We start from the raw sequence: 20724 nt of genomic DNA, 5'->3' as shown, positions 1-20724 counted from the left end.
TTTTGCATTAGGCCATTTAGAAAATTGTAAAAACCGGTGAATACCTATACCTGCAGTTTCATTATGACATCTTTGGTAAATTTACTGCCATCTGAACTCTGAACCTACATTGAAAAACGATAACCTACACGACAATTAATTTGGAATAGTCTACCAGGTGGGGGCGCTAAAACCCAAAAGATGCACATGTACTGGGTGGCGCGAAAATGGCGCTGTATTTGCGGAAGCGACTCCACGAGCAACAGACGAGTAAACATACCCTGGTTAATCAGACCAATGGATGTACGAGACCAACTCACAATGTCACACCGCTACTACAACTTTTAGCTCTAGCTGTTGAATGCAAATTCTAACGAAATATTGATTTTTTGCACGGTGGATAAGTTTCCTTTTTATCAAGGCTGAAAGTACAATACGTTAACTACCATACCAAACGAGAACGTTTCCCCGAGCGGCATTAGTCGTGTCGGCTAGCCGAACTAGCAGGTAGCATCGGCTACGGCTAGCTGTGTGGTGATGGTCGTAAGCAGCGCTAGCTCCTCCAGAAATGGCTGCAGGATCGGGCGCTTCTGGCGGCTCTCTAGAGTCCAAACTAGACAAGAAGTTTCAAACCGTTTCGAATACGATGGACTCAATACAAGGACTATCGACATGGTGCATCGAAAACAAGAAGTTTCACAACATGATAGTGAAATATTGGATGAAATGGTTAAGGAAATGTAAGTTGCTTAACTCATCTCGAACTGGTTAGCCATGCTTGCTTTCACTATTAAGTATTTTATAGGCAAGACAGATATTGGATAATTATGCAAATAGTGTTCTCCTTACTATTTTACTATTTGTAATATATTGAGAATGATCTTGTGTTTGGTCCAATATTGATCATGCTATAACGGCTTGTTTGGTATTGGCTAGCTAGCTCGCCAGGCTCAGATGCTGCTCAGAAGACAGCCTGGTAGTAACCAGCTACCTCGTCAGGCTCAGAAGCTGATCGGAAGACAGCCTGGAAGTAACCAGCTAGTTAGTAAAGCTCAGAAGCTGATCAGAAGACAGTCTGATAATAACTAACTAGACAGATCTGTTTCGTAAAATTTGACTTTAATTACAATTGTTAGTATGCATTTCCCCTCAATCCCACCCTGCCCCGATAGCTGAAGTCCAACTTCTCGAACTCTAATTTGACATGTCGTGATATTGATCAACGGACTATTGCTTGATAGACCTGCTTCTTAATTATGATGATCATATTTTTTGTCAGGGTTATTCATGAAGCAAATTACTGAATGCTTAGTTTCAAAACTGGACGTATTCTTCTAGTATTCTTAATCACTAGTTTATGGATTTATCTTCTGTATTTGTGTCTAAGATAAGGTGTCACGTTATTTTCCAGTGCTTATTATATGAGACTAGCGATGTCTTTTGGCCGTCTATGGTTGTTAACCTAAATATTGTCTTCCGGATCTGAATCACATTTTCTGATCTTATTTATCTTCCATTAAAATATAATATAATTGTTTTTTCATGTTGGATACAACTTATTTGAGTTAATTTGAAGTGAAGCTCTTAAAATCCCCATCACTCCATTTTGGTATGTCTTAATCGCATCAGCATGTGTTAGTGTCTGAGGTGATTTTTCAGTTTATTATAAACAAGTCTATTATCAAATGTTTACTTTGTACGGGTATGTTGACATTTGACCATGATCCCTGTCTTGCAAATGTTTTGTGGCCAATTTAGACGTGTTTCCTGTAACACAAACTCAGTGAAAGCTGATGGTCTCACCTTTCAAATTAATATTTTACCACAGTAATCAGGGGAAAGCTTGTCTTTTAAATAAATTAAAGATTCTGAGTGTCTACCACCAACAGGGTGAGATAACAACAGCACTGTGTTTTAATGAGTGTTTTTCGCATCCCATTTGTCTGTATATTAGTGAATACAACCTCTAGCCTATATTAATTAACCTGACAATGCTGTGGGATATTTTTGGAATTGTCAAAATAATGCGTATAACCACTCCTATTAATATTAGGCTAGTATTCTCTTTAGATATACTTTTGCAGCACTCCTAAAATGTCATAACCATTTGACAATGTTTTAGTATGTTGTTATGCTGCCATCACATTCACCCTCATTGAAGCCTTCATTGGACTACAGCCTTCTATGCAAGTATTCATTGTGGTAGATGTGGCAATATTCAGGAATAACTTCTGTTGATTATAACACTGCACTTCACCGGGATCAACAAGGTGATTCCCTCAGGCCGTCGGTCACGCTGTTAGGTTCACAATGTTGATTGGTTGTCTTTTTTAAATTTTAATGCAATAATAATCTAAGTTTTAGTGTTTATATAGAACATTGAAATTAAGTCACTGCTTAAAAACAGCAGGAAAAGGGGAGCTTTCGAACAGTGAGCAGGAGCTTTAAGATGACTAGCTTGTATATTTAATGTAACGCTATGGCTACAGACATCCCTAATAGCTATAATGAAATATAATTGAAATAGGTTACCTTCTTAGATTTGAGCTTTTAATGGGACTTTGAGTGTGTTTGTGTTTATGTGCTGTACGTGGTGAATGCTTTTATACAATTCTATTTACATAAGAGGTTGGTTTATAGGCTGTTGGTGTGCTTGTTCCTTTTGTAGCGATACCGTTTCTACAGGGAAATAAGATGATGAATGGATAGGGCAGTTCTGTGTCTGCTTCAGTTATATTCTATGGATAGGTTTGGTTCAGTCCATGGATTGATAACCAATGTATTTTGGTTGTAACATGAATATTAGTGATCTGTTGCATTTATTGAGCTTCATTCTTCTTGTTGCGTTAAATGTGTCTTTGTCACTTCGGAAGCTCTCAGAATGGTTTTGCCACTCTCCTCTTGTGAATACTATAAATCTAGTCTTGATAATGCACTCCTGCTCATTGCCTCTAACGGCAGGTTTATTTGTTTCATGTTTTTCAGACCAGCATTTGGTCTTGAAACAGTATTGGCCTACTTAGAACTTCCTAAGTAACAAACATACTAAGTAAGGTGTATTTATTATAAACCACAAAAGTCTTGTTACAAATCGGATTATCAGACGGAGAACGGAAGAGCAGCGTCTTTTTAGTGTGCTATTAATATTATATTACAAAGCCTTGTATTGCTGATATTGTATTATTGCATCTTGCCGCTCAATTCATTGTTTAGTGGCAGTGCAGATCAACACTTAAATGCTGGCTATTTAAGCTAGGAAAAATTGTGTAGCGTTGTAGGCCCTAAGGTTTGCAGAAAAGGGGGCTCTAGGAGCCAAAGTGAAAGGCTTGCTCCCAGAAATCAAACACAAAGATGGCCCAAAGAGGACCCTTATGGTTGTTTGTCTTCAATGGTTGATGACTGAAAAGCGACTACAAATTGTTTTACCCAATTTTTATATAATTCCTTCCTTGTCAATCCAGGTGTCCCTAATATTGCTCAATGTATTTTGTGGATAGGCATACTCAAGGGTGACTTTTAGCCAATAAGAGGGTTAGTGGAAAATAACAAATCGGATTACGTGAAATGGAAACGTGTATGTCAGTGTGTGTTTCCTGGATGTGTTGTCTATGAACTGTGTATGAACCTCTGTCTTTATGCGATTTCACACTGTTATTTGTCTGACCCAATTTGTTGCATATAGTTTGAATATTTTCTTTGATTTTAAATATTAATTAAAGTAGTCAGCAGCCCTTAATAGTATTGTTTAGTCACACACAATTCAATGTAGTATTATGCCATCTTTTCCATCATTAGTTGGGGTTGTAGTTATATCAAACATTGTTCTGCCCAAATGAATGCTCGCAATAAATGGGTTTTAAATGACATAATTACATACAAATGTGCCTCTTTTCAGCAGACAATTAAGCATTCTCCCTACAGAAATGATAATTTAAAAAAAGTATAAATATATATATAATCATCCATATTACCAAGCCATGTGGTTAATCTCATATGGTCCTTTGGTTTTATTGTTCGCTAAAGGAAATAATTTTGCTAATCATGTCTTTTTTTGCCAAACATAACAATTTTTTACCATAGCACGCGGTCTCTTAAAAATGTGTGTTATGTTGGAGCCTGCATTTGGTATAGCACACTTCCTCCACTGGTAAAACAATAGCAGCCAGCAGTTACACATTTATGTTGAACCTTTAGGGAGAGGAAGGATATTATTTGTTAATGTTGGCCTGTTTGAGCGTGCTGACACGTGATAGGATTTGGTTACCAACTGTCGAACTGTAGATAGTACAGAGTGTAAGTGTCTTTCTATTAACAGTTGTTTTTGTTTTACTGGTAAAAGCTGAATCCAGTTACATCTTGTGCTATGAAAAAGAAAAATATTGATCTCTTTACTGGCCTCATGTTTGCAGACAGATCTTTGGACGGACGGGGATTTGTTACTCTCTCTAAGAAATATCACTAAAGCCAAATGTAATGTCGTTGTCAATTCATTATAATGCAGTCGTGCATTAGAAGTCGTTGCTCCCACTCAGTTTTGTATCTTGCGTCCCACAGCTGATGCAGCCCACCGGCTCAACCTGGTGTACCTGGCCAACGACATCATCCAGAACTGCAAGAGGAAAAACGCCATTGTGTACCGAACGGCCTTTGCCGAGATGCTTCCCGACGCATTCCTCATGGTCAAGTGAGTGGTCCGACACGCCGCACCCAGCTCCGGAGCAGGGCTCAAGTCCGGCTGGCTCAAACCTTTTGAGTCCTCCAACCTCTGGTCATACAGGGCTTGAACCCACACGTTTGCCCACGTTTAACAGTTTTGTGTGGGTGGATAATGTAGATTTTTTCGTCTGAGTCGAGTGAACGGGGCTATTTCAATAGTAGTGCACCAGGTGTTTTCTCATCATGCTCAAGTATTCCCCGCCCAAATTGCCGAATGTTAATAGTGAACGTTGGTGTTGTCGCTCTGTGTTAATGTCCCGCTCCCTCCCCTGCAGTAACGACGGTAACCCCAAGGTGATCCGGTCCGTGGAGAGGATCCTGACCATCTGGGAGGAGAGGAACATCTACACGGGCGCGCTGATCGGCGAGCTGAAGGGCTACCTCAAAGAGGAGGTGAAGGAGGAGTCTCCCCCCGACACGCCGGCGGAGAACAAAAGTACGCCGTCGCTTGTTGTGTTGTGCTGACGAAGTGACTTCCCAAGCACTCTCACTGTGTTTTTAACAGGCCCCATCCAGAAAATAGGACTTGTGAAAAGTGGAATGGCATGCCAAACCAAACACTATTGACGGCGTGAGATTTTTAAGTGATTCGGTAAAGTGATGTACTGTTTATGCAATCTGTTTGAATTTTTTCGTGCTACAAATTGGAAATTATAACACAGCATGGTTAAATACTTTATTTATCAATAACGGGACCCCTCTGCCTTGGGACGTTGCGTTACAAATCTTAAATTAAAAACCCCGGTCAAACGCAAAAATATTACGCTCAAATCGCGGTAGAAGAGTATTTACATTTCAGCGTATTAAATATATTATTTTGAATAATGTACTATGAAAAGATGCCTCTGCTTTTCCTTTGCCACATCGCCAGCCCCGTCGTACATTATTTTCCAATAACGGGACACGAGTGGAGTGTTCTTTTACTTACTTATCTGGTATCACTAGCTTGCATATGTTTCCGTAATGCGGAATAACTCCAGAGATGCATTGTATATGTTATTGCTTTTCATTTTCAAAAATGTAATTCCTTTTCTTGCAGCTCCATCTGACTCCAAAGCTGCCCTACAATCCAAGATTGTTGCAGAGTTTGTGGTGAGCAGTGAACCTTTAACCCCTGTCTGAACCTTGCCAATGGTACTCTGCCATTAATAATATATTATAATACCATATCGTATTTTCTTTAGAGGTACAAGTAATGGATGCCATGTCCAACAGTAATAGTAGAAAACAGTGAGTGGATTAAGTCAACTAAGTCTGTATATTATAATGAATTGTAGAAGAGTAGGTCAAATTTTAACAACAAAGGGAAAGCCTTGTTTAACCAGGCCGCGGGTACAGCCTGTGGCACTATGACCCTTGACCCCCGCCGTTCTGTCTATAAATGGTGCTGACGACTACCCAGTTTGCCTCGCCGTTCAAGGTCAATTTGACGCAGAACAATAATTCAGGCTCTTGAGTGCAGCCCCGAGCCCTTAAAGCTGGTGGTGTGATATAAAGGGTGGCATGGGGTGTGCTGAATATACTCTCTGAGCCATCCATTCATATTAAACGCCACACTGCTTGTTTAAGGACAAGAGATTTTGGCTTGGAGCCTGGAAAGGGTGCCTTTCAATAGCTGATCCAATACAATATACTGTACTACGTATTACGACTAAGATGCTTCATTTTGAAAAACATCTAAGAATTTGGTTTTACAGTATTTTCACGGGTAATGCAAAAGCCGCATTTGAAACACAAAGTGTCTCCTATTTGGACGTGCCAATGACCCTCTTATTGTGGCCGGATCTTTCCACAATGTGTAATCATGGAGTGTGTCTCCCCCCCGGTCTCCTCCAGCCTGCGGCGCTGGTGGAGCGGCTGTCCACCTACAAGAGCTCCGTGGAGGAGGTGGAGCTGAGGGAGAAGCAGCTGGCCGCCATGAGGGTCGACGTCTGCAGCTCGGCCGCACTCAGAAAGCTAAAAGGTACTCCCAGTGTATCCCAGTTTATCCCAGTGTATCCCATTGGCTTCATCCCACTAGCCTTATCCCACTTCATCTCCATAATAACCTAAACCTACATTTAGCCGGACGCTTTTATCCAAAGCGACGTACAACAAGTACATTTGTCAGAAGAAAGAGAAACCTAAACCTACGTTTGATTTCCGCAGACAAGGCCGGAGGAAAGCGGTTCTCCCGGGACTTTGAGGAGGGAAGCACCAAGCTGCAGGACTTTGTCAGGTTCCTGGAGGAAGAGAGCAAGGGAGGCTCCGGATTACTGGAAGCCCTGGGCAACGCAGACATCTTCTATGAAATGCAGTATCAGGAGGTCAAGATTGTAGCCAATGTAAGTGACCTGAATAAGCACCCCCACAGTACTTTGGGTTGGTCCCTTGAACTATTCAGAAACCGAAATCAAATTAAAACAATGTTCTTTGTCTAGGCGAGTGTACACACCAAACATCACCCATGGTTGCTGTAGTGACCATTTCATGTTATTGGGTGCTCTAACATTGATGAGGCCATTTGACTAACGGATCCTTAATGTTCTGTAATGCAATGACTGGCCATAGCACAATGAGTTTAATGGCTTCAAGTCCACTATCAGTCCTTGTTTTAAAGCTAAACGTGTGTGTGTGTGTGTGTGTGTGTGTGTGTGTGTGTGTGTGTGTGTGTGTGTGTGTGTGTGTGTGTGTGTGTGTGTGTGTGTGTGTGTGTGTGTGTGTGTGTGTGTGTGTGTGTGTGTGTGTGTGTTTTAAGTACTCCACCCTTGGAGATAATTGTAAATATTTATCCTCCAACCACATCATTTGCAAAAAGATGGCCTGCTTGCAAGAGAATATAAGGCAAAAATATGTCGAAGACATTACAACAAGGGCGGCTCACAGTACTATGCAGTGCATAGGACTAGCCCAAAACTGGCTACAAGAACAAGTTCTTTGTCCACTAAGTTAACTACCGTCTTCTGACCTCTCACCTCTCAAGGCGTACCAGACCTTCGCCAACCGGGTGTCCCACCTCAAGCGCAAGCTGGACGCCCTGAAGAGCACGCTGCCCGACCTGGACGAGTCTCCCATCCCGTCGCCCTCCGCCGACGCCCCCTCGCCCACCGGCTCCGAGTCCCCCTTCCGGGGCATGATGGACCTGTCCCACCCGGACCCCGACCTGGACGGCTCGGCCATGGACGACGAGGCGGAGCGCCCGGCCCCCAGCCCCTTCTCCTCCCCCGGGGGCTCCCCGCCGCCCGTCCTCCCCGCGGTCGGCGAGGACGACAACCGCGACGTGGAGGACATGGAGCTGTCGGACGACGAGACGGAGGGCGGCGGCATCATAGGTAAGACGGCGGTAGAGGCGGAGGGCGTGGGGGAAGCCAGCCGGGGCTGTGCCCAACAGCCACTCACAAGGTCCCCCGAGGTGTGCTTTGACTTGAGGTGGCCAGGCTGACTGTGGAATGCAATTGGAAGCGTTCATATGTACATCCCAAGGGGTTATTCTTAATAAAGACATTTGAACAATATTTTTATTTTTTAGTGGACACCTTAGTGTTTGAAGAACAATCAAACATATTTATGGAAGTAATATCTGAGGACAGATACTCTCTATTCAAAGTAGTGATAAAAAAGTATTTCCTGTAGGCCCCAAGCCACCCTTTCGCCAGGGACCCGCGCTTTGTAGCTTAGCAAGAGGCTAACTGTAGCGTTTTGATTCCAAGTGACCCCTATTTATAACCATCTCCTATGTTTTAACCACTGCCACCTGCAGTGGAGGAGCAAGTCACGTGCCCCTCCCTGCCCATCCAAGTAGCCAATCCCGTGGCAGCTAACGGTCATCCGCCGTCGACAGCCACGGTGCCACCGGTCGTCCCGACCCCACCCTCTGTGGCTCCGGCCCCAGCCAGCGTGCCGGCCGTGGACCTGAGTAGGATAGGTGCCCTCCTCAACAGCCTGACCTCCGCTTCAAAGACCACAGGTGAGTGCTAGCCGCCATGTTGTCCATAAATAGATATACGAGGACTTTAATTGTCTATGATTATCCAATTGTAAAGCATATATTGGTGCTCAGACTTGATTAGCCTGTACAGCAAGTGCACCGGAGTGCACTTGCTGCTTCAGAGCATTAGCTGGGAGGCTTCCTCTATTACCGGGGATTTAGTAATGACTTTGGGGAGAAGCTATGGCTCGTACTCGAAAGAGTGGGTGCGCATGCAAGCATCGAGGGCACATCTATGTTTGGCGTCCTTGCTAGGAGTTTACATGCATAGCCGATGTATACAGAAAGAAAACTTAACAATTGACGCATACTTTTAAGTGGCAGATCGGTTGTGTACATGCGAGTGCGCAGATCCAATGCTTGTAGCTGTAATCTCATCGCCGTCGTGGTGCTCTCCTGGTCCTGGTCCCAAGTGGTGTCATTGGACCACGCCTCAACACCCCCCCCCTGTTTCTCTCCTCAGGGCCAGCATTGGACAGCCCCACCTCCCCACCCCCGGCCCCCACCCCTCCAGCCCCATCAGCCTCTCTGGGGAACCGCCTGTCCAAGGGGGCCGTGACCCCCGAAGGACTCCTAAGTGCTCTGACCAAAGTCCAAGGTCAAGGAGGTGGCTTGCAGGGTGAGAACACACCTAACAGAGGCTACTGAGTAGTACGGGGGGGGGGGGCGGGGTGTCGTGCCTCAAGATTCAATATGTTTGATTCTTGGGGTCACAATTTTATTCTAGATACTTCATGTTTCCTGCTAGAAGCCATTCTCTATTCAGTACATATGGAGTGTAGATAAGACTATGTCGTTTTATATTGGATAAAGTTATATCAACTGAGCATATTGTAAACACACAATGCCGAACATAAGACGGTCAATAAATACATTTTGAAACATTTTATTGCACCCCTACTGTCTCTGTGTAGGAGGGATATCGATATATTGAATAATCATGAGCCATTTCGAAACATGTAGAGTGACTTGTAGTTCCTCCCTATATAGACCTCGGAGCTGGGCCATATATTGGTGTCGTATCAACATTGTGTGATGGACTATTCATTGCCCGGTTCTTCTTCGTCTTTAAGCAAGCGTTGTGACCGGATACAATTTACCCGGCTTATTGTATCGCATTAGTAAATATATTGCATGCTTTATTTCCTAATCCACATGACTATGAATTGTCAGAGATGCCATCCAGAATGGATGGGAACATCTGAATTCAAAATACTATTGTTATATTTTTTCAATATCCAGATATTTTATGCAAATCTTGTGGCCTTCAGTTTCTTCCATTATTGTCCTGCTTTATGACCATATCAGATTTCCTAGCCTCAGATGCTAGTTTACTCATAGTTTTCTTATTTTAAATATCATTATTCCCTTTTCTCCTCGCCCCCGTCAGGCCTGACCTCTATGCTAAACAGGCCGGCTCACAAAGTCCCCGCTGACTCTCAGCAAAGCAAAGCTCCACCCTCCCACCCTCCCCCCTCCACCCTGACTACACCACCACCAACAACAACAACAGCAGCAGCAGCAGTAGCAGTAGCACCACCTCAAGCCTTGGGCAACCCTCCTCCCTCTCTGCCCTCCACACCTCCTCCATCAGCCTTTGCGGCGAGGCAGAGGGCCGCCCCTCGGCCTGAAGTCCCCGTCCCCCCCCGTGGGGCCCTGCCGGCCCCCAGTGCGGCCCCCGCAGCCGCCCGTGCAGCCTCAGCCCTGGTGCAGGCCCTTCACCGGGACATGGACCTGGCCCCGGAGCCCGAGCCGGCGGCGGGGGCGGCGGTGGCCTCCGACAGCCTGGAGTCCAAGATCCACAGCTTCCTGCAGGGCAACCCGGGCTTCAGCGCTTTCAACCTGAGCTTCGGCGCCGACGCGGCGAAGACGGCGGCGGCGGCGGCGGGCAGCCACAACCTCAGCCCCGGGGCCGGAACAGACACCCGCGACGGGACCCCCGTCCGGGACGAGGGCGGGGGCACGCCTACTCAGGACGAGGTCATGGACAACCAGGCGGCGCTGAAGTTCGCCTCGGAGCCGCCGCCGCCGCCGCAGGGTACAAAACTGTCTGCCCAAGCGGCGGGGGATATCTCGTCGCCTGGCACTTACCAGAACAACACCTCGCGTGCGCCCGCTGACCCCCCACAGCAGCCCCCCCGCATGCAGCAGCATCAAGGGGAGCCCCACAACGGCCAGGGCTACCAGCCGTACCGAGCCGCCGGCCAGGAGATGGCTCTCCCTGGGGCGGCGGCCCCCGCTGCACACTACCAAGCCTTTACTACAGAGCAGGGGTCCCGCCTGCCGCTCCTGGGGGGCGGCCCGGGCACTGCCGGTGGCGGCGGTGGCGGCCCGCCCGGGGAGGGCTTCCGGGACGACGGACACAGGGGCTGGTACGAGAGTACCAGGGGCCGGGGCGTGGTCGCACCAGGGGCCGGTGAAGAGCCACCGGGACGGTACCGCTACCGCCAGGACCCCCATCAGGAGCCACACAGCGTGGCTGCTCCACAGGGTCCCGGACCCCCCTCCGAGTTTTACAACAGTAACCTCCCGCCGGTGCCCAGGCTACCCCCGCCGCCCGCAGGCTTCGACGAGCCCCACGCCGCAGCCGCCGGCGAGCGTCGTCCCGCCCTCGCCCCGGAGATGGAGGGCGCTCCGAGGCCCCAGGCGGGCAGCATCATCAGCGGGATGGTGGTCCACGACCACCAGCACAAGTCCGTCTTCGGCCTCGACGACCCCCTGTACGATCGCCGTGACGACCACTACCGTCGCCCCGAGGACCTGGCTCACCCGGACGACCCTCGCTACCAGGACGACCTCGGGCACTACCGCGAGGGCCCCTATCGCCCCGCCGCTCCCCCTTACGGGGATGAAGGGCCCCCCTTCCGGCCGCCCCGGGAGCCTTACTTCCGCCCGGAGGATCCCTACTTCCGAGAGGACAGCCCGCCCCACGGGTACCCCAGGGGGGCCCTCTCCCCGTCCGAGGGCTTCCCCTATGACTTTCACCCCCATGGGTCCCCTCCCCTCTCGCACCAAAGGAGGCCGCCGCCGCCCCCCCATTCTGAAATGCGCCACCCTGGCCCGCGACCCCCCCTCCGCCCCATGCTCCACCCAGGACACCACCCTCGGCCGAGGGGGCCCTGGCACCCAGGGCCGCCCGTCCCTCCCTTCCACGGCGGGCCCGATCCGTGGCTTAGAGGCAAACGTCCGGGTCCAAGAGGCGGGGGGCCCGGCGGCCCCGGGGGTCTCGGTTTCCCCCCGAAAAGACCTTTCCTCCCACCCCGCTACTAACGGGGCCGGCAGCACCGAAGCTCTATGTGCACACGTTGATGGAAGACGACGCCAGCGGGCCGTGGAGCCCAGACATGACCCAGAAGGGAGGCTGACGGGGCTGGGCTGGGCTGGGCTCAGAAAGACAATCGGGGAAAACTAAAGCAAATGGGTTATCGGGTGAGTCCGGAGCGGAGAGCCGAGCAGAGAGCCGGGCGAAGAGCCGAGGATGAGGAGAGGAAGCCTGAGGGAACAGGAGGCCAGAGGGAAGCCAACGGAAGTGGAGGTTGTGAGAGGATGCTGCCAAGCTGACGGAAGAAGACAGAAGATAAAAGAATATAAGAGGTGGCTATCTAAAATTCACTCTTTTTTGTTAAGTTGTATTGTTTCTATTCTAATATCCTTTTATATTAGAGTTCATAAAGGAGCTCTGTCTTGACAAAGTCCACAAGAGCTGCATGGCATGCTACTGTGCATGGACTCAAGGAAACATTAGTTATTTAAAAAAAAAAAACATTATTTCAGTTGAATTCTACCAAGTTCGTTTCTCGTGAGGTTGACAGAAAATCTAGTTATTGTTCTACTGTTTCTCTGTGAAAACGTCTTCAACGGCTCGTTTCAACCCATAGCCTTCACCGCTTTAAAACTCAACCTTGTTTCAATGTTGTCGCGAAGAGTTATTTTAGATATTCTGGTCCTCTTTACAGTAATGCACGTTTGTTCAGACAGGGAAGTAGATTTTGTAAGTGTTGCAGCACCAAATGTTGTGTTTTGAAGTGACGCTTTCCTTGTTACTGCGATGATTTAAATATGGCGGCAGACTTGCGTATAGTCCAGAAGCTCAAATGATGGTTCTGCAGCTTAATTTAAAGGGAGAGAAATTGGTCTTTGGGAGGATTTGCTGTCTTTAACAACGGACGGAGAAGATACGAAGTTCATTTTGGAAGACGACGAAGATTCTTCTCCAGCAACATTTTATCTGTCCTGACTTAATAAAACTCTGACTTTAAAAAGACTGTTTTCTTATTCATCTGCCCTCATTCCACTGCCTGAAATCATAAACCATCACATATCGAAACAGGAGGTGTTAATGAGTATTTGATAAGACTGCTATCCAAATGTATACTTCCTGTTCTTTGAAACTTGCTATTCGCTTCAATCTTTTAAAAATTAGATTAGATTAAAATGTCCTCGTCAGTTGGTCATGCTCAAAATCTGTCATGATTGCAACATTTTAATTCAATGAATGTTGTTCTAGTTTAAATAAACTGAAATATCATGTGAAATTACAAAGTATCAAGTAAGGAGCCGTATATTTTTGTGCCCGTTAACTTAATGCTTCTGCTCATTACAAAATCGTGCAATTTCACCAGGACTTGGGAGAGCGACAAGGTCAAACTACTCTTCAAGTCACAATGATTGAATCAACTTCAGCACAGTGGTAGTTGCGTATTCTAGTTTGGACGTCAAATGTTCTGCCTCCATCCCGAGGGACTCCAACCGTTTAGAGCAGCATATTATCTTTCATTGCGCCGTGGAGTTTGTAATTAGGTGTGAATGCTTGTTGGATGGTATAAATTATCTCCTATCCCCTCAGATTCATTCATTCTGCTGTATTTTCAGTTTGGTTGGGAACAATTCAGTATTTTTGGTTCCTCACGAAAGAAACTAATAGCCGAGTGCTTGCTTGTTTATTCCAACAAAAATGTTTTCTCCATTTGAGCAGAGAAACAGACTAAAAAGTGCCAAATTTGATTAAATTGTTCAGTCTTTAATCGTCCACTCTTATTTTAAACATATTAAAACAATTGATTGGAACTGACTTTGTTGCCCCTCTTAACATTTTAGTATGGCAACCATTAGCAATGCATTCAATTAATAAAGACCTTTTTTGAACACTCCTTCCCAATTCTCAATAGTTTATCCAATGCTATATAATCTAAAGGGCTTCTACTGCCTTAATTCTTATTGTAGTGTAATTGCAAGGCCAGTTAAATGTGTAACACCCTTGCAAACTAGATTTTCTGACGTCTCCAAGTGGGAATTCTGAACTGAACATCAACATTCAAATCCAAATTCTAAATTGATTTAAAAGTAAAAAAATAATTAGTTTCCGTGTTTGCTATATACAGTATGTATCTAAATCTTTCTCATTTTAAAACTATAAGGTTTTAATTGCTATACTTTCATTCACAATTTCCCTATATTTATCTTAAAATGACTTGACACAAATACTTAAACCCAAAGCTTTAGCCATAATTGTAAAAATGTTTAATACATGTTTAATACACATCGAAATGTATTCGATTTTATACAAACCCCATTGTTTTTTACCCCGTTAGTTGAAAATGATACAAAGGTTGATTCCTTAGATACGACTCCCCCTTACTTGGATTTGACTGTTTCTTGACTTAAAGGTCAAACATTGTAGCGCATTATTTGTTCAGAATACTATCATATACCTAGTCCTGCCGCTAGGTGTCAGTAGATCTTTTCCCAAAGGTTACATCATATTTAGTATGGCTACTGTAGCACGTCCCGTCGAACAAACACCGTGGCCCAAATAATATGTTAAAACACGGGCTTTTCTTCCCTTTATTCGTAGGTGTTTACTGCATGGAATGGCTAATCAACCCGGGATGGTTTTGTCCGCATAAACCCTACCACACTTGTTGTCGTGATGCTTCGCACATTGGTGTCAATAGCAAACGGAGTGGTAGTTACATTAGATCGCGTTTTTGTTTGGATGACATCCAGACGCGTCGACCCGTAACATATTGACGCACTTAAACGATGCATCACGTGTAATGGCATGCTTACGTTTAGTGTATGACTGTTCAATCATTGATTTTTTTTTTTATGACTAATCTAACTTTGTTCTCTACTTCCCCCCAAAACACACCATCTCAATTCGCAGGCCATGGCCAGCGATTCCGAAAGCGACAATCCCACCCAAAGATTAGACGGTGTCTTGTTCAGCCATTTTCACGTTAGTATGAATCATAATCAACATGTGCCCTTTAATCAATTATTTTATCTGTTTGTTTGCTTGCTTTGTTAGCTGAAAAGACGTTCACAGATACTACTCTTTGTTAAAGCAATATTTAATATTATTAAAATAAATATTGTTACCTTTCTTTAGATTTGATTGGAGGAAAAACAACGGGGAAGGTGAATGGACGAGTCGGGTTGAGTAAGTATACCAAACACACGACCTTTGGCTTTCCTGCTTGATGAGGCACACATCGCTCAAATATCCAATGTTAATTTAAAACATAATATTACTAGTTAAGCCCTTTTAAATCTTTGTGTGTTACATGTTGACGAATGTTTTCATAAAGTGTTTTTTATGCAATAAAATCGACTGCCCTTATTGTGTGTAGGTCTATTATTTATGTACAGTGTTTCAGTGTGTCGACTTACTATTCGACTGTTGAATCATAGTCGTGATTCACTGTTATGTCGATGTCCAAAAATCAAAAAAAAAAAAAACGGCAACCTGTCAATTTTAGGATAGTATAACCTACCTAGCCTACTTTCTATTTTTTATTCTGAGAATTATTTTTGATTTAGGCCTACATTAATTGTGCAAATAAAAATGTCATTAATGTGATTTTAATATTCATATGACAATACCAATCTCATGCAATAATAGGCTAATTTATTGACAAGCGATGGTAATATATATATATATATATATATATATATATATATATATATATATAAATTAAATGTAAATGATGGGCGTGGCCAGGAGGCGTCACATCACGGATAAACGAAGCACGCGCGGGATGATCTCTGCTAGATAAAGTCCTTCAGCGACCAGTGTATATTGAGGATGAAGGGTCGGTCGTGGGAAGAGATAGGATTTAGCAACCGATGGCAGATGGTAGTCCCGCCATTTGAGGTTAGCTAAGAAGTCTGAGAATATGTTGTGAATTTGAATTCAGCCCCCCTCCCCCTCCCCCTCCCCCCATTGAATGTGGAGTGAAATCCAAACCAAATATACTATATTCTTGTTATGGTACATTCATTACTAGCTGTAGTATGTTGTCGTGACTCTTTGAAGTTTATCCCCCCTTTTTTTTTTTCATCTGGTGTGCGCATGCCGGTTGTGTACCTACCAAGTCATGTGGGCTTATTGTTTACATGCTTGGTCGGTGTTAAAATAAAACCAAAAAAGGCTTGAGTCCTTCTTATGAATAACATTTTAGGGATGAGGATCAATGTTTCATCTTGTATGCTGTCATGATTACATAGTTATTTCCACATGCATGTGACAGACACGTATTTCAGCACCACGGCCAGCTCTACCAAGAGAACAAAAGACGGATTTGCGTGCCTTGATGTCGGGGACCGTCTGCATGTGTTTTCCCAGCACGACATTCAGCGCTCCGATATGCAAAATAAACATCCATCGCTCTTTTTATCTGCCCCACATCAGCCGTAGGGCTCTATTAGGATAATTCGTGTCTGTATCCTACTGCACCGGTTTTTATCAAGGTGAACCAGCTATGTCGGAAGGAATCACATTGCATGTCTCTTGATAGTACATAACACGTCACGGATCCAACGGTCCGTAACAGTTTGACACTCATCACATTCAATTCAAAAATAAAAAAGAGGAACAATGTACCATATTTTTCTACTTGCAACTCCTCCCACGCAAGCTATACACACTCACATCTAAACATGTTGTACAATTTGTATTAAATTGGTTTCCAATTGTGTGTCTAGTTTCTTGGGAATGATTTTTAGACGGTCCCTGCGGAAGACATCACGGCTCGTACAACCCAAGGGAGGGATGGAGCTGAGATCGACAGGGAGGGAGACACCGGCTTACGACGTCAAAGGAGTAGCTACACACAGACACAGAGAACGAGGCAGAGAAGAACCAACCCGGGAGTAAGCGACTGCCCGTTCCTCGTAGACCGTTCAAGGGAGCGTACGTTTTCACATATAAAACAAATCTTATTTATCAGGGATTTTTCCACCCCACATCTTCGTATATATTTTTTATATTTTATTTTTTGAGCGGAAATCAAATTCCGGATAGAATCTGTCAACAAAGAAGAGAAGAAAACAAACAGATCTTGGGAAAACACGCTCATACCGGATAAAGGACCCGTTGGATTTGTTAGTTGCGTTGCCATAGGTGGTATATAGGCCTAACTTGTGAGAAGATTCCAGACATACATTTCACAAAAATAAAAGAAAAATCTAATTGGACAAGAAATTATCGCAGGAACAAAAGGGGACACCATCCAGTCAAAATTCAGGTACGATTTCTTTGACGTATATATTTGTACGCTTCTAACACAATTTCATGAAATGTGATAATCACGTCTATGTCATTGTCACCGTCTGTTGGGAAAGAGACAGCTTGAGTCTATATTGACACACTGTCACATATCTGTAGCCTATGGGCTTCAAAATGTCTAAATCCATGAAGGACAATACAACAAAGGATTTTGTTATCCACAACCTTTTATTTACCATGCAATTTGTGTTTGGTATTAATTTAATCTGCTTTAATAAAGATGTAGTAGTCGATTCTGGACAAACCAAAATATATATAGTTATGATTGTATTATGCATTTAACATTCAATGTTTCACAACAGCTATCTGGGGGTGATGACACAAACTATTGAGGTCACGATTATATATTATTAACCATCCACAGTGTATGTTCCGTGGCTGTTTATCGCTTGCCTTATTAAAAAAAAAAAGAAGTACATACATGCAATCAGGATGTCTGCCACGAGCTCTAGTAAATCTCAAATACGATAGCACAAATATAACAGAATCTGGTCAGAAATCAACAAACATTTCATGTCTTAACACTGTACGAATGTGTGTGTGTGTGTGTGTGTGTGTGTGTGTGTGTGTGTGTGTGTGTGTGTGTGTGTGTGTGTGTGTGTATGTCGCGCAGCGTGAACAGCCCTGCCACTCGTCTCCCACGGCTGAGGACGTGGCTCAAGCGGCCTCCACCTGAACCTGCCTTTCAGCGCTGTTCCCTCCTCCTCCTCCTCCCCCCCCTCCCCCTGGACAGAGTGGATACCTCCACCCACCGCCTACCCTCCACCACCACCACCACCACCACCACCACCTCCTCTTCCTCCGTCACCTCGCCACCTCTTCCCAATGAAGGAGGCGGACGCCATCAAGCTGTTCATCGGGCAGATTCCCCGGAACCTGGAGGAGAAAGACCTCAAGCCCATCTTCGAACAGTTTGGGAAGATCTACGAGCTGACGGTGATCAAGGACAAATACACGGGCATGCACAAAGGTAGGAACCCCTTTGTGGTATTCATTTATTGATAAGGACAGGGATCGGCGGATGGGAGTCTGGGAAGCCGGAGGGGGTGAGTGGGAGGCGGGCCCGTCTGTGAGCAGCCTCCTGACAGCCTGGGCCTTTGACGGCAACCAGTTGAGTGCTCCAGCATTTCTTCAAAGATACCCACCTGCCCCTTTGGTGCCATTTTAAAGGGTATATCACCGCAGACACGGGCTGAAATAGCGCTCGCAAATTAAAGCCCATGGTGAAATGTCACTTGCTCCGTCTGCCAACTATTTTTGGGTCTATACAGCAGCTTTACATCACTTTGGATATCGCTATAACAACGAACACCTCTTCGGCATTCGTTAGCATATTCCTCACTTGTATGAGCCTCTCTCTCGCTTGTACGAGCCCTAAAGACTAATCAGAGGCTCTTCTGGATTGTGCGTGACAGCCGACACACATTGCCTCCAGTGAGAAGAGTGACCGAATCTTTAACTTGGCTTAACGTACCCTGGTTTCGTACACAATTCGTTGTCCCTTTTTTTTTTTTTAACAATTGTCTCAGTCGAGACATTTGACACAGATTTCCACTGACAACCGCCTAGTAAAACAGCGAACTGAGGACTTTGGATCAAACCTATTAAAAATGGAATGAAAACATTTCTTGAACAAGGTCAAAACGTTTTGGTGGCTGGTCCGAGATTAATAATAAATACAGCAACAGCATAGTTCACTGTGAGCCTTGAAGGCTGAAACGATTTGGACAAATAAACAGCAATCAATAAACACGGCAGTCTCATGTATCGTATGTATTTAGAGGCTGCCCACTTTTACAAAGATGTGGTTTTAATGAAAAAAAAAAAAAAGAACTGATAACAAAATTCAGTGGAGCAGCGAATTTAAATTATTTAAAATCATCACACCTTCTTTTCCCACCGTCCCCAGGATGTGCCTTCCTCACATACTGTGCACGTGAATCTGCCCTCAAAGCCCAGAATGCACTGCATGAACAGAAGACACTACCAGGGGTAAGTGTATCATCACCCAAACACAGAATAACACACCCCCGTGTTCGGCCCATTTCTGAACCCAATGCTTTATATAAACACACACACACACAAACACACACACACACACACACACACACACACACACACACACACACACACACACACACACACACACACACACACACACACACACACACACACACACACCCCACAGACATCAGAAACACACAGAACACAAAACTAATTTGCTCTGGCACGCGGGCTTGACTTCCCCTTAAGCTGATGCGCTCCTATAAAGGTCAGCTGGCCCTATGTGCCATATGTGATGCATCCAGACGTATCCACCCAGCCGAGGCCTGAGTCATCCCGCTCCCCCCGTGTCTCGCGCGGGGAAGGAGACGGCTCGCGGGCATACCGCTGGAGTCTCTTCTCCACTTCTGGCTCTTTCTTACAGGTTCACTCGCTCTCGCTGTCGTTCTCTCTCTCGCTCTCTCTCGGGCTAGGCTCCGTCTCTCTCTAGCTGTGTCTCTCATGCTCTCTCGGGCTGGCTCTGTCTCTCTCTATTGATCTAGCCCTTTCCTTCCCCAAGCATGCTAATCAAAGTTAAACCTAGCCGTATTAGCATAGGCAGGCAGCAGGTGTGCGGCGGAGTGACATTTACTGAGCTAAATACAACACGACAGCCCCCTCTACGTAATAACACACTCCAGCATCGGGAACAGGGTTTGGAATTACACAGACAAGCACTCTGGCCTTTTTTTTCTCAGATTCTTTGTCTTCTTCCTCTTATTATTCTCTCACTTCACGTTCCTTACTGCATTTTTTTCAGTTTTTTACTTTCTTGTTTCTTTGAAAAAAAACTAAATTAACTACATTTTCTCCGCTTCCTTCAGGGTTATTTCTCCTTCGTTTAACTCTGTAGATGTGATGGACATAACGGTGTGTGTGCTTTTTATTTTCAACCTATCGCTCCTCTCAGTTTGAGACATGAGAGAGAAGGAGAGAGACATTTAGAGAGAGAGAGAGAGAGAGAGAGAGAGAGAGAGAGAGAGAGAGAGAGAGAGAGAGAGAGAGAGAGAGAGAGAGAGAGAGAGAGACATTTAGAGAGAGAGAGAGAGAGAGAGAGAGAGAGAGAGAGAGAGAGAGAGAGAGAGAGACCATTTAGAGAGAGAGAGAGAGAGAGAGAGAGAGAGAGAGAGAGAGAGAGAGAGAGAGAGAGAGAGAGAGATGAGAGCGGAGGAGAGGTTGTGTACATCATGTAGCAGGTAGAGGCGGGGGGGCGGGGGGGGGATTGACTAGGAAAGGAGAGCGCGGTGGGGTGGCAGCAAAATAAATCCCATTATTAGCATGACAGTAGTCTGACCTTCTTGACCTCGCTCAGGGGAGTAAGGGGGATGGGGGGAGGGGGGATCAGCAAGCAGGTCCCCCAGGGCTTCCCCCCCCCTTCCCTAAATCCCTCTCCTTCAGTCTCTCTCTCTCTCTGTGTCTGTCTCTGTCCGTCTCCATCTCTCTCTCACAT

General features: G+C 45.4%; 2 protein-coding genes across 4 annotated transcripts in view; both read left to right on the top strand.

Moving 5' to 3' along the window:
• The first annotated feature begins 212 nt into the window (after positions 1–212).
• Positions 213–15613, top strand: rprd2a (regulation of nuclear pre-mRNA domain containing 2a). Of its 3 annotated transcripts, XR_008893854.1 has the most exons (12): positions 534–719; positions 4534–4663; positions 4971–5131; positions 5735–5787; positions 6532–6658; positions 6844–7019; positions 7658–8006; positions 8435–8641; positions 9126–9281; positions 10053–12256; positions 14829–14900; positions 15054–15613. XR_008893854.1 is itself a non-coding variant. In XM_056582574.1 (10 exons), the coding sequence occupies exons 1-10, from the start codon at positions 548–550 to the stop codon at positions 11930–11932; spliced, it is 3411 nt and encodes a 1136-aa protein (XP_056438549.1). In that variant the 5' UTR covers positions 213–547; the 3' UTR covers positions 11933–15613. The 3 variants fall into 3 exon arrangements, 1 of the variants encoding a protein (XP_056438549.1); XR_008893853.1 differs by having other exon boundaries at positions 10053–14900; positions 15054–15610; XM_056582574.1 differs by having other exon boundaries at positions 213–719; positions 10053–15613.
• Positions 15614–18056: 2443 nt separating this feature from the next.
• The window catches only part of celf3a (cugbp, Elav-like family member 3a), a 15595-nt gene continuing 12927 nt past the window's right edge, over positions 18057–20724 (top strand). Inside the window, exons 1-2 of the mRNA XM_056582580.1 lie at positions 18057–18201; positions 19141–19223. Of these exons, the coding sequence (XP_056438555.1) occupies positions 18057–18201; positions 19141–19223 (228 nt within the window). The remainder of the gene's footprint in view (positions 18202–19140; positions 19224–20724) is intronic.

Source organism: Gadus chalcogrammus, chromosome 22 (assembly GCF_026213295.1).
Source record: "Gadus chalcogrammus isolate NIFS_2021 chromosome 22, NIFS_Gcha_1.0, whole genome shotgun sequence".
Taxonomy (NCBI): Eukaryota; Metazoa; Chordata; class Actinopteri; order Gadiformes; family Gadidae; genus Gadus; species Gadus chalcogrammus.
The sequence above is the reverse complement of the archived record's forward strand: the minus strand, read 5'-3'. Positions and strand labels throughout refer to the sequence as shown.